The sequence below is a fragment of the Phocoena sinus genome, chromosome 9, assembly GCF_008692025.1.
Source record: "Phocoena sinus isolate mPhoSin1 chromosome 9, mPhoSin1.pri, whole genome shotgun sequence".
In the NCBI taxonomy this organism is placed as follows: domain Eukaryota; kingdom Metazoa; phylum Chordata; class Mammalia; order Artiodactyla; family Phocoenidae; genus Phocoena; species Phocoena sinus.
This window is the reverse complement of record NC_045771.1, coordinates 83412368-83429610: the sequence shown is the minus strand read 5'-3', so window position 1 is coordinate 83429610 and position 17243 is coordinate 83412368. Positions and strand designations below refer to the sequence as shown.

Sequence of the window (17243 nt, the reverse complement as noted above, 5' to 3'; positions counted from 1 at the left end):
ACTGACATATTAAACTTGAAAATAAGGAGCATGCCTCCTGTGAAGCAGTAGTAGAATGAGATATGTTCATATAGCCATGATTTCCTACTTTCCCCTAATTTATTCATCATATGTCTAAAATAGGACGAACCCCAATAAATATTCAAGGGAAAAGCCTTTTCTCCTCAAAGTTAAAATGACTTTTAAGTCAGTGATTTTCTGACAAAGAATAGTCAAAATCAAAAGAGATGAAATATTTTTATTAAGTAAACATTACCTCACACTGCGTTCCTATCTAAAAGTTGCTTAAAACAGTTAAACACTCGTGCAGTCCTTTTTCTTCTACAGAGTTCATAGTCACGTATTTTTGTTGAAAATTCTAATGGAGGAAAATGAACACATCGAAATGCTCATTTTAGGGGAAATCACTATATATTGAGGCAAGTGAGCATTTCCTCTAGTTCAATATTATAGTTTTTGAGGAGTGTTACTAAATGCTCCAGATTGGAGTAAGAATTTCACATGAGTTTAAGATTATGACAAGGTTAATTTAACTGACCATGGCAAGACTGAGCATGATTAAGTTTGCTCTGTTTAAAAAAGCAGGAGCAGTGGAGGTGATGGTGGTTGGATGAATTGGGAGATTGGGATTGACATATATACACTAATATGTATAAAACAGATAACTAGTAAGAATCTGCTGTATAAAAATAAATTAATTAAATTAAAAGCAACAACAAAGAATCAACAGCTTGCCTTGACATCTTATTGGATGGTATGTTGGGAGTGTGAAAAACCCATTTTCCATCACCAAAAAGTGGGGCTGAGTGTGCAGAGAGACTATCACTACTATTGTTTTTATTGTTTCCAGATATATATGTTGATACATATATCTTATGTAGATACCAGAGTACAAATTAACAAACTCCATCCTACTTTAATGCCCACTCGCGTAAGAGGTAAAAGAGAGGAAAAGTTTAAATTGATTACATGTTTCTAATCTCTGCTGATCAAACATCTGCTTCTTTCTGTCCTCCTCCACACTTCCCTCTTCCCTCATACTGAGTTTATACCAGTTATCTGGTTAATATTTTCCTCCTATTCAGCTGAACACACAAAACAAAAAAAACTTTCCCCTAAGTAGAGAGCTAAATTTCTGATAAGTGCTTCTCAATTTCCTTTTTGCAGAACTCTGTTCCAAGTTGTTTCTAACTACCAACCTTTGGCAGCTTTTATTGTATAATCTGGCCACTTAATGGCATCAGGCACTTCACTTATCTCAACAAGATGCAAACTTCAAACAAAACATAGACCAAATGACCTAGAACACTTCTTAAACCTAGCATTTGACACATCTAGTCTAATCAATATTATTTTTGCAGGAGTACTGACTCATAATAGACAATGTAATGTGAAAACACGCTCTTGAAATGAGACTGATCATTTTCTTTTCTTTTTTTTTTTTTATTCCTAAGGAATCTCTCCTATTGGCCAAGTTATTGTGACATGATTAATGGTACAGGTAAGGGCATTTGTTCTGTGGTAATAATCACAGTGAAACCAACTCCTTTCTCCCACAAATCCACCAGGGTACCTACAGTGTTCTGGAGGTTGAGGGTATGCGTTTACCTATCTTTGTATCCCTGCAACATAATTCAGAGTCTCTGTTCTTATGTAGGCTTAGTAAATGTCTGTCTAATGTGATGGGATTTCTGAAGATTAACCATTGAAGATGACCCTTTACTGCATTCCTGGGGAAATGTTTGCTTCATAAAAGCTTTACTTAATTGAACGCCCTCCCTGGCCACAGAAGTCAGGGGTTAGAAAGTTTTAGAGTAGTCGTCACTGTCTGCATCTTTTGTAAGTACTGTGTACATAATGGTTTAAAACTGAAAGAATTAAAAAATCAAGATAAGTACCAAAAGTAAAACATGCATCCAAATTGAGGTTTCAATATGAGGTAGAATCAGTGAAGCTGTTAAGACAGAGCCACGGATTTTTGAATGAGGTGATCAGAAACGAGAGAGAAAACAGCAACAAAACAAGGTTATAAGTGTACTAACCATGAAAAATGTACGCAGAAATGAACATTCTGAATTAGAGTTGTGAAGAAAGAAAGTACTATGAATTTAGATTTAGTGTGTGGTAGATCCAGCTTATTATTCTCCTTAAAAAAAAGCAAAGTACACATATGCCTATCATTTTAAGAATTAAGATTGTAGGGCTTCCCTGGTGGCACAGTGGTTGGGAATCCACCTGCCAATGCAGGGGACGCGGGTTCGTGCCCTGGTGGGGGAAGATCCCACGTGCCACGGAGCGGCAGGGCCCATGAGCCATGGCCGCTGAGCCTGCGCGTCCGGGGCCTGTGCTCCGCAACGGGAGAGGCCACAACAGTGAGAGGCCCGCGTACCGCAAAAAAAAAATAAATAAAAAATAATAAAAAAATAAAAATAGCATAAAAAAAGAATTGATTGTAAAAAGCAATGGGAATCAAATCCCATGAGGTAATTAAAATCAGAGGTGAACTTTCAGCTGCTAAGAAGCAGAAGCAGAGTATAATGTTTACAAAGCCAGTGAGACAGTACTTTATAGGAAGGTAATATAATGAAGATGAAAAATGTTAAATACAAAGTTATGTAAAAGGCAGGGAATAAAAAGGAAACAGAATATTCATTTTCACAAAAGTATTGCTGAGTTTTGCATGTTTATTTAATTTTGTTAACACTCTTCTAGAAGAAAAGAGCAAAACCAAACGTTGAGTTTGCTTTGTAGTGCTTTGAATCATAGGGATGGGTAAGGAGGTCCTTTCTCAGCAGTTCATTTCTGCAAGTAGTCAAGTGTCCCAATACCACTAACTCTAGTAATTTCGTAAGCATAAACTTCAGTCCTTAGACACAGAGAAAAATATACTGTGCTTCTTCTAGTAAACTACTGTTTATGGGCTTAAAAATATATTTATAAACTTTGTCCAAAACAGAGAAGTAGAGAAGTTTTAAAAGAGGAATTAGAGGGCTTCCCTGGTGGCGCAGTGGTTGAGAGTCTGCCTGCCGAGGCAGGGGACACGGGTTCGTGCCCTGGTCCGGGAAGATCCCACATGCCGCAGAGCGGCTGGGCCCGTGAGCCATGGCCGCTGAGCCTGTGCATCCGGAGCTTGTGCTCCACAATGGGAGAGGCCACAAGAGTGAGAGGCCTGCATACCGCAAGAAAAAAAAAAAAGAGGAATTAGAGGGTTCGTTAATGACTATAATATAAATACATGTGTATCGGGCATGAAGCTAAAAGTATCTAAGAATAAAAAAGCAGTGAAACAAACTAGGAGCAAAGGTAGACTGAACAGGCCAGAGGACTCTGATGGAATCCCTGTGAAAGAGATTCTTAGTTATGGCACTAGGGAAAAGAGACTAATGAAATGGAAAGTGTTCCAAGGTGTTTTTTATCATGATTTAGATGTACCTCTTCTACCTTCTTCAGTAAGTTTAAAGAGACAGAAAATGAAAATATTGATTTACATTTGAATGTATTACAAGAAAGAGCCCTACTAATATCAGCTATCTTATGGTCATGGCCCATGGTAATTGCTGGTGTCATTATGACACAATTTTCGATGATATTTCAAATCATTTTTAAAGCTTTTCAAGGTATTCTTTTCCTTTAATGGCTACGATGTTGGGACAGCAGTTGTCCCAACATTCTCTCAATGTCAGTATCAAGTTCATTGAGATCTTCTGTTACATTTCACTTACCACAAAAAGAGATTTTTTTTGTTAATTAAGAGATTTTTGTTAATTTTTATATTGATTGTATTTAAATAAATAAATAAATGAAATAAATAAATAAATAAATAAATAAATGAAATGTAATAAGATCACAAGGTTAGTGCAGTTACCAGAAGAAGAGCATGGTATTCATAGTTGAAGGATAGGTCTTACTGTTTTGAACAGACACATTCAGTGGTGGCTCATTTTGGTGACATTCATTTGTGGAGCAAATGGAGGAATAATCTCATTTTTTCTGCTTATATCCAGTGTGTGCCATGGGTCATAACCATAGGAGAGATTCAATAAACTCAACAAATGCCCTTTTTATTTTGATGTGTACATTTTCCAACCATTTGCATGAAATTCTGTTTAGTGAGAGAACTTCAATAAGTGACTTAAAAAATATTAATCAGACGTTAGGGTAGGTGAATGAATCGTTATTAAAAGTAAGAACAACATTTACCAAAATGAGTTCTAAAGGAACCTCAAGGTAAGAAAAGAGCTACTCTACTGATAGGTGGAGGATTTCAAAACACACAATCACAGTTTTAACAACGTGCGATTTTGCCATTGTTTTGTAACTTTCATTAATTTTTAAGGAGTGGGAAAATTTAGTATGAAATTGAATACCAGTGATTGTGTACAGGGTACAGACTGGTTCAATGTGGTAGCTGCTAGCACATGCCACAATTTCGCTCTTGAAATGCAGCTAGTACAAACTGAAATGTGCTGTAAGTATATAGTACACACTGAATTTTGAGATTTTTGTTAATTTTTATATTGATTGTATTTAAAATGATGGTAGTTTGGATATATTGGGTTAAATAAAATATACCAGATACTTTTTTCATTTTTAAAGTGTGGCTACCGGAGAATTTTAATATTATATATACAGTTTGCATTTTATTTCTCTTAACCCTGCTGGAATCGAGATTTCTAGATTTGTCTAGGACACACATTACACCTAATCCCTTGCCACTGGCTTGGTTTTTAAACAGATGCAGCATCATTTCCACCTTTCATCGAGAAGACCCAGGTATTGCAATTCTTCTCCTCTGACATTTGCAGGTAAGACAAAGACATTGATGTATTTCTCGAAGTCACAGTTCTTTACCTAAGAGATAAAACACAGACCAAGAAGCTCATACTTAATAATCATGTTATTTGAGAAAAATAAAGTACATTTAGGGAAGTTTTTTCTTGATGTATTAAGAAGAAATATAATATGGAATTCATAATGTGTTCATAAGTCTTTAAAAAATTGAAAGATGTAGGAGGATATTTTGCATAATGCAAATCATTTTCTTCTTTGTTATTTCTAAGCGAGAACTATATTTTCATTCTTTTACTAAACTAGTAGTATGTGTAGTAACAGTCAAGTCTAGAAAGGCATGTTCAGTCTTTGTAAAGATGTCCAAAGAGGATGATACCACAGTCACAGGGCTATGTTAATGTGCTCTACAGACAGTATAGCATCTTTTCAAATTGATGGTGCCTAGCAGCTATTACAAAAGCATTGGCGCACACACACACCGATATCCTTGAATCCTAGCCCTGTTTCTAAACGCTTGTGGTGTGGGTAAGCATTTACTATCTCTGAATTTTTCCTTATCTGTAAAACTGAAAAGAGCAGCATTTCTTCAACTAGAATTAACAGGGGATTAGAAAACATGTATTGAGTCCCAGTATGTTGCCGGGGTTATGGTGGACACTTGGTAAATGCAGGAGTGTTGGAGACATATATCAAAACCCATATGCACGCACCCCAGCATGTGAGCAGCCTTTCGCTCCAGGATTAAGTTGTAGAAGATTGAAATTTTATTTTTCTTTAAATTGGGCACAAATAGAGGACTTGAGGGAGTCATATAAATATTTAATCTATAAAGGAAACTCTGAGAAATGTCCTCAGTATAAATGAAGATCTTTATCTGTGTTTAGGTCAATCTATGCTGTGTTTGGAGCCGAAATTAATCTGAAAGGAATCCCTGTATATAGATTTATTCTTCCATCCTTGGCTTTCGCATCTCCACTTCGAAATCCAGACAATCACTGTTTCTGCACAGAAAAAATTATCTCCAAAAATTGTACTTCATATGGTGTGCTAGATATTGGCAAATGCAAAGACGGTGAGTAAAAGTTCTCGATGGCACAATCCATGCCATAATTTGTAGTTTTCTTTAAACTTCACCCAGGAATCCTTTCCACCAAAAATTTAAAGTGTGAAAGCAATAAGGGCAGAAAGTAAAGGTGGTGGTAGGATATTTTTGTTTTGATTTTTGTACCGCTGTCAATCAAGGTCCCAGTCGTTTCAGTGTTGCAAAACTTAGTTATTATTAGGTAAAGCCCTACTGATATTTCCGAGTGCTACTTTGGAAAATGTCTCTTCAGGTCCTTTGCTCATTTTTTAATTGGGTTGCTTATCTTTTTGAGTTGTGTGAATTTTTTATATATTTTGGATGTTAATCACTTATGGGATATGCATTTTTCAAATATTTTTTTCCCATCCCATAGATACCCTTTTCATTTTTTGATGGCTTTCTTTGCTGTGCAGAATCCCTGTGCTCCTTATAGATTTAGGGTAAAATGAAAATAGTTCCCAGAATATTCTGAGCATCCTAACTTACCCATCTGACGTTTTTCTAACCTTTTCTACCCTAGAAAATGGTAAATTAAAATAAGTATATTTCAGGGTGTCTGAGACAAGAATTGATTCAAACATGAAATTTGGAGTCTATCTTATTTTGCTCACCTTCTTCATATTGGAATGGGTGAGAATAAAGAAAGAAAAGCCTCTTAAATAAATTCTCAGTCCATAGACATACTACTGCCTGAAACATGAAGGTATATGGTTGTAACTTTTGTGTTCAGCAGCTAAGCATTACATATTGAAAATAAACACCTAAGGGATAAACGACAGACATCAACTGAATGGTTAGTAGGATGATGCAGAAATTTATATTTTATTTCTGATCAAAAAGCAATCAGATATAATAATTTTCCCTCACCCTCATCTCCCAGTTAGTATTCAAAGCCAACTTTATGCATTTCTCTTTCTAACTTAAAAAGCTTTATTTTCAAGGAAGTCTTTCCTAAGTGGTATATGAAATGAGGAAAACAATTTATCCCAATTGTCTCTTAAACCTTGTTTTCAGGAAAACCTGTGTATATTTCACTTCCTCATTTTCTATATGCAAGTCCTGAAATTTCACAACCTATTGAAGGCTTAAGTCCAAATGAAGAAGAACACAGCACGTACTTAGATGTTGAACCTGTAAGCAAATACATTATTTATCTCATTTGTTTTTTAAAATAATTCTCTCCTTTTGTCAGTCACATTTATTGATATTTATTGTATCACAATCTTGATAAATTACTTTTATTTCAATGAAAATTACGTTGATTTCTTCCTATTGTTGCTTATGAAATGTCAAGGTAATTCAATTTTAGTTTTTCAGCAAAGGTCAGGAATAACAATGATGGAAATGATTCTAATCAGTTTAAAACAATTTGGTATAAGGTACTCTTTTATGCTTCTTTTATACTTATCTGCAAGTATTGCTTACATGAAGGGACACTGTAGACTATGAGGGATTAAAAAAGTTTTATGGGTATATGTGCATTTGAGGCAAGATCTATGATATACTTAGTGTAAAAAAATCTACTAAGTTTCCTATAGTGTAACAGTTTTAACTTTTATTTTAATATTCCCTTGTCAACAGTTAAATGAAGTGCCAGGATTTTAGTAGTCATGTTTCAGTTTAAATAATGACGGAAGTAGCATTATAATTATACGGATGATACATGGATTCTGACTGAATATATATTTGACAATATATAGTTCAGGATTTAAACGGACTACATGAGTTCTACGTTTCACTACTGTTGTTGTTGTTGATTCCCCAAAACCAGTTCAGATAAAAATCAAAAATCTAACTAAAACCTTGACAGTAGTTTGGGCAAAAAATTGTGTGTGCGTGCGTGCACATATATATGCATGTGTGTATACACACAGGCATATACACATAAAATGTAATTATGGACAGTTTTGTATGTAATATTTAATAAGTCCAATTAATTATTTAATAAATTTCACAAGTTTTAAGTACAACAGTTTCACCTTAGGTTCTACATAACAGTAAAAATAAGTTTTGGATATTATAAAAGAATGTTTTTAAAATAAGTTGGTAATTTTTTAGTTTGTTCTCTTTTTAGATAACTGGATTTACCTTACGATTTGCAAAACGGCTGCAGATCAACATACTGGTCAAGCCAGCAAGAAAAATTGAGTGAGTCCCTTGGAAAAAGTTTCATTATGATTTTTACTACCTCCTTGTACGAATGTGGGTATATCTATGACAGGAAGTGGAAATAATAAAACTTTCACCTTCTATTTGGCTTTATGTCATTAAATGATTACTAAATGCTTATAACTTTCACTTGTAATTTAGAATTATATCTAGTGTGTATTGTAATGGTATTTACACATATTTTGGAATGAGTATTTGTGGCACTGCTCATTTTGCTAGCTGTCCAAATATTTTCAAGAGAATAGTTTCTAGCATTCATATTTTAGTTTCCTGGGTATAATTTTTTGAAAGGACAAAACATATGCTTAGGAAAAGTCAGTCTAATTAGAAATGTGTATTAGAAAGATTTATAAGAGTGAAAGATGTCTGAGAAACAGCCATATTAAAATTTAAATGATTCACTACAGGGAACAAACATCAAGGTACTTAACCAAGTTTCAAGAGCAGCTAATTTCTGAAAATTTATTTTCACTAATAATTATTAACATTTCTGTCATATATAGGTAGTATATTATTATATATATTCATAATTATTTTCAATGTTTATTACAGAGCGTTAAAGGGTCTGAAGCAGAACTATTTTGTGCCTATTCTTTGGCTTAATGAGGTTAGTATTTTTATTTCTCAGTCACTAAAAACAGTAAACTTCTTGGTAGATAGAAAAAGCTTTTGATGTTTGAAAACTGAATACACATATATAGTATTGAACTTGTGTTTCCATTGCATATATGGGAGATTTATATATTATTAATTATATAATAATTATTTTGAGAGTACCAAATCACACAGAAGTATCACGCTTATGTTGGATTTCAGTGTTCTTATTTTCATAATGTTTATTAAACAATTTTTCCTGTCATAATGAGTATGTTAGGAAAGAGTCATGCAAACGTGTAACTCCAAATAACTCCATGTGAATGTTGTAGTGCTAATAAAAGGCAACCAAACTTATAAAAACCAGGTTAGAGTAGATGTAGGCAGTCTATCTAGTGCCTGACAAGATATTTTTAGTACAAATCAGGGAACTGATTAGCCACGGGATTAGGAAATGAACTAACTGTATAAGCCTTTAGAGGAAGAAAACTGTTGACCCTTGGCATTTTCCTCTGCCACTAGGAAACAACCTTCAGAAAACTGGAGAATATTCCAGTAAGACCATTGTATTTATCAATGAAATCAGTATATTGAAGAATGCTAGCTGACATGTTTCAAGGGAGGAAGATTATATTTCTCTCTGTAAATATTCTACCTTGGCATTTATTGCCTTCTTTGACATGCATGCAAAGGGAATTCCATTGGCTTGTCTTACAGATAAAGATGACTAACATCTATGCGGTGTTTCAAAAAAAGAGTGATACACTTAAGTGGAGAGTTGAGTATTTTGTTCCCAAATCTAACCAAATAACGTTATTTATTAACTTGATTATAGACTGGTACCATTGGTGATGAGAAGGCAGAAATGTTCAGAAGTCAAGTGACTGGAAAAATAAACCTCCTTGGCCTGGTAGAAATTACCTTACTCAGTGTTGGTGTGGTGATGTTTATTGTTTTTATGATTTCATACTGTGCATGCCGATCAAAGAGAGTAAATTAAGTAAGTATATAACAAAAATTATATACGGCTTTAATAACATTAGTTTATATATTACTTGTTTTCATTTTATCAAAAAGAGGTTATAAACTAGGCTGCAAATATTTCTGGATATGTCTAGTCATCTAGCATTTTTAACACATCCTTGAAGTTTTGAGTTGCTTAATGTAAATTATAAACAAAGCCTGAATGAGTAATAAGGCCTATTAACATTAAGCAGATCACGACATTTCATCTTTATTCTGGGAGGACTGGGCTAAATTATGAAATTGTCACCTTTGAAAAGTTAGAATGTTGCACAAAAGCTATACATGTACTAAATTTTATTTCTTGATTATTTCTAGCTAATTATTTTTAAAAATCACAGATAATTAATTTAATAGATCTCTGACTAGGAAAGGGTATGTGAAACTGAAAATGGTAGATATTAGGGGAGACTGAAATTTACAAAGGAAAAGAAAATGAAAAGGAAAATTTAGATTAGATAAGCTAAAAATTAATGAGAATTAAAAACTCAATAAATGATATAGATAAGATAAAAATATGCTGTGGTAAAATGAAGATAGCTTATTAAAACAGAGTTGCTGCATATAGACATGCTGTCCAAAATCATGATGTGGAAGCCCTGATTACAATTCAGGAGCTAGAACCGAAGACAACAGTACAAGAAAATAGAGACAAAAATAGTTCAACATAGTAAAACCAAATTACTCAGAGTTTACAGGAAAAATCAGGTAAATGTGGACAGACAGGAGTTTTAGCAAAACTGAAGAGATGGTTCAGGCCTCTGTGTTTTAGACATTAGTGCCTGTGCCCCCTTGTACATAGAGGAATGAATGTCTGACCCTGTCTTTCCTAAATGGAAGCCTTTCTTTAATGATCATATGTGACATTGGTACGGCCTGAGGGGGCGGGGGGTGATTTTCCACTTACCCATAGCTTCCATCCACCCTTCCTTTCCGGGAACATCAAAAACAAAAAGTGGAATCTAAATAAAAGCAATATACGTGCTATGAAAAATTACAATTTCAAAACAAGTCTTCTTACTCTACTTTCAGTCAGGTTGTTGACCGTAAGCTGTCTTATATAGAAATTCTGGAGCTGCCACTGATAATTATTGACCTTAATGTGCCAAAATCATGCTAAATATTTTACATGAATTATCACAACTAATCCCTAATAAAATTTTATGAGTTTCCAATAGCCATGGATCCATCATCATCTTTCTATCTTTTGGAGACGTTCCAGAAAATTGTAAATTTTAACTGCAAAATTATCCATTTTCTAAATGTGAATCAGTCAAATAGAAGATTAAAAAATGAAGTGGCATTTTGGGACCAATATTTTTTTTGTGTGAGATTGAGAGGAAGGCAACTCCATCTTTTGTTCTGATGTTTTCAGCCTATATTTATTCCCTGAAAAGACTGAACAATTCTGCCTACAATCATTTTGGACAGAATGTATTCAAAATGCTGACTTAATACATTCACATTATAATAAATAAAGGAAATACGGCATCACCATTAAGTCCGGTCATCAGTCCAGTAACAAATGAGTTATGATTAAACAAAGTACTTCTTCATATGACCATTTATATAATAGATAGAAGAGATCATTCACTGAAAAGCCAATTTACAACAAAACCTTGTTGTAGTGGGAGAATATGCTTTTCAAAATGAAGTATATAGTAGTTGTAAAAATTTTCTGATACTATTCTCTATTATTAAAATTATATGATCTATTTCATCAGTGCTTAATGAGCCCTGAATGTCCAATATCTTGGGTCTCTATGTGGCTAAATTAAGGTGAAAGACTGAAAACTTTCTAGAGTGTCTTTATCAACGAGTATATTGACTTGGCTTAAACAAGTATATTGACTTGGCTTAAACTTTGACTGTTACAAGGAAAAGTTACTGCTCTTTACACAATGATATGTCTGTTTTCTTTTCTATACAAATAGAGAAGAACACTGTTCTCTGTAGATTACCTGATTTACTAGGTTTAGAAGAATCACAGGTATAGATTTCCTTAAACAAGCTTCAGTTTCGAATATTATAATAATTATGCCTCTGGGAAGATTTATAAACAATTGAAAAATAAGGAGATGGATGTACAAGAGGGAGTAAAGCAAAGATGGTGGAGCTAAGGTGTGCTTTTACTCAATGAATCACAAAGAGAGTAAGCCAATAGTCCTTTCGAAAGTAGCAGTATATACACCGCTAAATGGAGGATGGTCTGAAGGGACAGGAAAGAGTGGAAACGCTCATCCAGAGCAGATTTAACGAGCTACCCCTCCTTATCTGGCCATGCGCAGCTCTTGAGAGCCGGGAAGCAGCCTTCCATGTATCCTGGAATGGGAAAATAACTGCCTTATCCATGAAGTTCATCAGAGAATTTTTCTCTGCAGCTTGAGAAATTGGGCTAATTACTAGAAAACATGGCATCCTCAGTATTTAGAATTTGAATATTACCTGCTTTATTTTTCCACGACTTTCTGATAAGTACTTACCTTTCTTCTGCTTTCCAGGAAGCAAATGAGTTGACATTTATGCACCAGCTACATGAGGACCTTTCTTAATATCGACCTACAAAATGAAGATTTAATATGCTTTATGTTTGCAAAACACACCTTATCTTACAGTTGAAGAACTGGCGGCACTTTTGTTCTCTGCACTGAGCAGCAGCACGTTTCTAAAGGATTATTAAGATGTCATTAAAATCCACACTTTGAACAAAAAGCAGTAACTTTTAAAATTCAACATGTTCACAATGGAATGGATTTCAGTTTCTACAGATGTGGCTTCAGCATGATCCAGTTATTTTTACTTGGTACTGATTCGCTGATTGGTTCCCTTTTGCTAAATTCAGAAAAGGGGTGGATGTTCTAAACAAATCCTGGACCCTGAACTCTTGTCGTCCTCATCAAAGGGAGAAACATCACTACCCTCATCAGTGTCCCTGCAATACACAGACCCCAGGACTGTCAGGACATTGCATTTCATGAGCATGAGCCATTTTGAAAGACGTTTAAAAATGGAAACTAAATGACTGGCCTATGAACCATTTATTATACATTACTTAAGTTTCTTTCTCTATGGAATCCTTTGTACAGCATCAGTAGGCACTATAACCATGCTGTTTATAACAATATGGGCGTATATTTTTGTCAATGATCATACAAATGGACATTTTTGGGACTGTCATTTTCCATGTTCTGCAGTTCTTTTGGAAATCTGAGTAGATTTTGATCTTTTCACTCAGTTGTATACAACTTATGCTTGGCAACTTCAGAATGCTGTGCTAGTATTAAGAGATGTAAATGATAATACAGAAATTATTGTGTGGGAGATGACAAAGAGTAGAATGTCCATTCGTAGTTATTTGTTGTGGTATTTCTTGCTTTTATAGTCACCACAGAAAGACTGGTTTCAAACATTAAAAGATGTTCTTCCTTAAATTCCTGTGCTTTGCCTGGTTCCTGTTGTGTCACAAAATATGTACTCTAGTTTTCTGACTTATGCATTCTATCTGAATCTTTAATTCTTTATGCATCTACATTTCCTTCTGAAACATTTCTAAATTCAACCTTGACTACTTTTTCCTTAGGTAATTTTTTGAGCTAGTTGGTGGAAAAGGAAATAAAAAGATACTTGGTCATGCTTTAGAGTTGTAGTACTTAAAGTCTAGACTATGAAGGATCTTTCCTTTTTATTAGAAGATAGATATATTGTTACGTAACCCCTTTCGTCAGCAGGGGTTCACTTATGGCAGAGAGCACTAGGCCCCCTAAAAAGGCTCCCCATAGAAAGGAAAGGTGGACCACATTCTGTTTGTGTTTTATACACAGAGGTTTCTAGGATAAATTATTAGTAACTGGTTTGTTGAGATACTAAAATCAAGAATAATTAATCTCCTCATGTTAGCTGCCAGGGTAAATACTGAAAACCCCAAACCAAGATACCACCAGTTCAGAAGGATCTTTTGAAAATCTGAAGCTACTCAAAACATACTGATGTAATAATGTCCTCTCATTTATTGGCAACAGAAAAAAGTATCCCCCTAAGATATAGACAGATGAGATCCTAAACATCCTCTTCTGATACTTGAGTCTACTTTTGCTGCATTAGGATATTTGTGGACATGTTGATCAAGGAGGAATATAAAGGATACTTCTTTAAATCTTAAACTAAGTAGGGCTGAACGATGTAAAGTAGAAACTGTTCAAAAGAATTGGTTGAGAAATTACATATCCACCTCATGGTAGAATTGCATAACCAATCAGTGACTCAGATTTTAACGCTTCATACAGGAATGCACCTCCATAGTATTTGGGTATCAGTAAAAAGGTTTTGACTTATATGTCTTTAGTACCGTTCAACTAAATACATGTATATTCTAATCATTATCATTCCTCACCGTATTTTCCCTGAATTCTATAAATTATGCAGAGGAAAAAAGTCCATACACAGAGATAAGTGAAACACATTAAAAATGCCCATTAGAAAGTATAATACTTGCTTGAAAAAAATGGGAGATAGATTTATTTATGTGAAAAATGGGTTTGGATATGTGTGTGCGTGCCCACGTGCACATGCTGAGGTAGAAGTGGAGCACTTTCTGGGAATGCATTAAACGTTGACCTGCTGATTGCCGCAGAGAAAGTGTAATTGTACACAAGGATGAATTTGCTTTGTTTTGTAGAAAAACTACCCCATATTTTAGAGAGGCATATTTTCACTCAAAATTGTTTAATCACCACAAAACTATCGGTGTTCAAAACTTAGGTTTGAAAATGTATAGCATCTACAAACGGGTTAACATAAATTAGAGAGTCTACAGCATCTTAAAATGGGTTGAGGCTTATTGTTGCTGACAAGTACATGAAGAAAGAAAACAATCTATAAAGCTTTTAGTTCTCAGAAAGAGGTAAAGGGGGTATCATTTCAGGAAAAAAAAAACCTAGCTATACATTAGATTTTTACATATGCAATAATCTGTCAATCTTAACCCATTATCAATGTCTGAGCTACACAATAATTATCTTTGGAGCTGGAATTTGTTGCAGGTGTGTTCCACCTCTTACTTCAGTGTTTCTGGTTGAAGTTCTATGTATTAGAGACACGGTGGCTGCTCTCTCTTCATCTGACCTTTCTGGCCCATCTACAACTCCACTTAAAGAATCACTGGACTTCAGACTATACTACAAAGCTACAGTAATCAAGACAATATGGTACTGGCACAAAAACAGAAATATAGATCAATGAAACAGGACAGAAAGCCCAGAGATAAACCCGTGTACATATGGTCACCTTATTTTTGATAAAGGAGGCAAGAATACACAATGGAGAAAAGACAGCCTCTTCAATAAGTGGTGCTGGGAAAACTGGACAGCTACATGTAAAAGAATGAAATTAGAACACTCCCTAACACCACACACAAAAATAAACTCAAAATGGATTGAAAACCTAAATATAAGGCCAGACACTATAAAGCGCTTAGAGGAAAACATAGGCAGAACACTCTATGACATAAATCACAGCAAGATCCTTTTTCACCCACCTCCTAGAGAAATGGAAATAAAAACAAAAATAAACAAATGGGACCTAACGAAACTTAAAAGCTTTTGCACAGCAAAAGAAACCCTAAACAAGACCAAAAGACAACCCTCAGAATGGGAGAAAATATTTGCAAATGAAGCAACTGACAAAGGACTAATCTCCAAAATGTACAAACAGCTCATGCAGCTCAATATCAAATAAACGAACAACCCAATCCCAAAATGGGCAGAAGACCTAAACAGACATTTCTCCAAAGAAGATATACAGATTGCCAACAAACACATGAAAGGATGCTCAGCATCACTAATCATTAGAGAAATGCAAATCAAAACTACAATGAGGTATCACCTCACACCAGTCAGAATGGCCATTATCAAAAAAATCTAGAACCAACAAATGCTGGAGAGGGTGTGGAGAAAAAGGAACACTCTTGCACTGTTGGTGGGAATGTAAATTGATACAGCCACTATGGAGAACAGTATGGAGGTTCCTTAAAAAACTACAAATAGTACTACCATATGACCCAGCAATCCCACTCCTGGGCATATACCCTGAGAAAACCATAATTCATAAAGAGTCATGTACCAAAATGTTCATTGCAGCACTATTTACAATAGCCAGGACATGGAAGTAACCTAAGTGTCCATCAACAGATGAATGGATAAAGAAGATGTGACACATATATACAATGGAATATTACTCAGCCATAAAAAGAAATGAAATTGAGTTATTTGTAGTGAGGTGGATGGACCTAGAGTCTGTCATACAGAGTGAAGGAAGTCAGAAAGAGAAAAACAAATACTGTATGCTAACACATATATATGGAATCTAAAAAAAAAAAAAGGTCAGGAATAAAGACACAGATGTAGAGAATTGTCTTGAGGACATGGGGAGGGGGAAGGGTAAGCTGGGACGAAGTAAGGGAGTGGCATGGACATATATACACTACCAAATGTAAAATAGATAGCTAGTGGGAAGCAGCCGCATAGCACAGGGAGATCAGCTCAGTGCTTTGTGACCTCCTAGAGGGGTGGGATAGGGAGGGTGGGAGGGAGAAGCAAGAGTGAGGGGATATGGGGATATATGTATACGTATAGCTGATTCACTTTGTTATAAAGCAAAAACTAACACACCACTGTAAAGTAATTATAATCCAATAAAGATGTTAAAAAAAAAAAAGAATCACTGTCCATTACCCTTTTCTGCATACACTAACAGAATTACCTATGATTGTTTTTCTGAGTTATTTGTAGCAGGCTGAGCTAATGAACTAAAAGTGAGTTAGTGTATAATATTGGTATCAAATACATACAGGCAAACTCTACTTTTTTCTTTCCTGGCTCAAAGGTAGCTGCATTTTTAAACACTGGTGAAAATAAAAACTTCCTTTATTAGAATAATGATTTGCTTTTCATTTATAATTTTTGAATGCATTTGAATCAATGTTGTTTGATATTAATACTATAATTGTATATTAGCTGTTTCTGCCTGTGCATGAGTTATTGACATATTAACTCCTATTTTCTTTTCCCAACTGTTCTCAGATGCTAGTAAGCTTATACTCACACATTTCAGAAATGCTCCATTCTACACACTCATGAAGGGGAACTCTGATGTAGTTAGGACAAATATAAATGTTTTAAAGTCTTGTTTCCTTTATTATGTGAAATCTGAATCAGGTGCCTCAGCATCACCTGTGAACTTGTTAAAAATGCAGAATCTCGGGTTCTATCCTAGTACTACTGAATCAGAATCTGTAGTTTAATAGGATACCAAAGCGATTTCTATACACAAGAAAATTCGAGAAGTCCAGATTTAAGTCATATTGAAACCAGACTACCTGTGTAAAAAAGTTTTATTTGACTGGTTGCTGGTATTAGATTTATTAACAGAACAACTTAAGAGAGCAAAGCTATATAAGCATACTGAGATGAGAGGAACGTCATCTCGCTTGACAATTTGCTATAAATGTTCCACTAAGTTTTCTCATTTGCCCTGTTGAGCTTGTACATGCTATTTTCAGATGGTAATAGAGCTAATCTATTTGCCA

At 34.8% G+C, this 17243-nt stretch overlaps 1 protein-coding gene across 4 annotated transcripts in view; it reads left to right on the top strand.

Moving 5' to 3' along the window:
- LOC116759529 (platelet glycoprotein 4) overlaps nt 1–13092 on the top strand; it is a 54010-nt gene extending 40918 nt beyond the window's left edge. For all 4 annotated transcript variants that reach the window (XM_032643397.1, XM_032643399.1, XM_032643400.1 and 1 more), the window contains exons 8-15: nt 1455–1501; nt 4736–4805; nt 5676–5863; nt 6890–7008; nt 7950–8023; nt 8597–8651; nt 9474–9638; nt 12163–13092. In XM_032643397.1, the coding sequence (XP_032499288.1) occupies nt 1455–1501; nt 4736–4805; nt 5676–5863; nt 6890–7008; nt 7950–8023; nt 8597–8651; nt 9474–9638 (718 nt within the window). In that variant the 3' untranslated portion in view covers nt 12163–13092. The remainder of the gene's footprint in view (nt 1–1454; nt 1502–4735; nt 4806–5675; nt 5864–6889; nt 7009–7949; nt 8024–8596; nt 8652–9473; nt 9639–12162) is intronic.
- Nucleotides 13093–17243: the final 4151 nt, after the last annotated feature.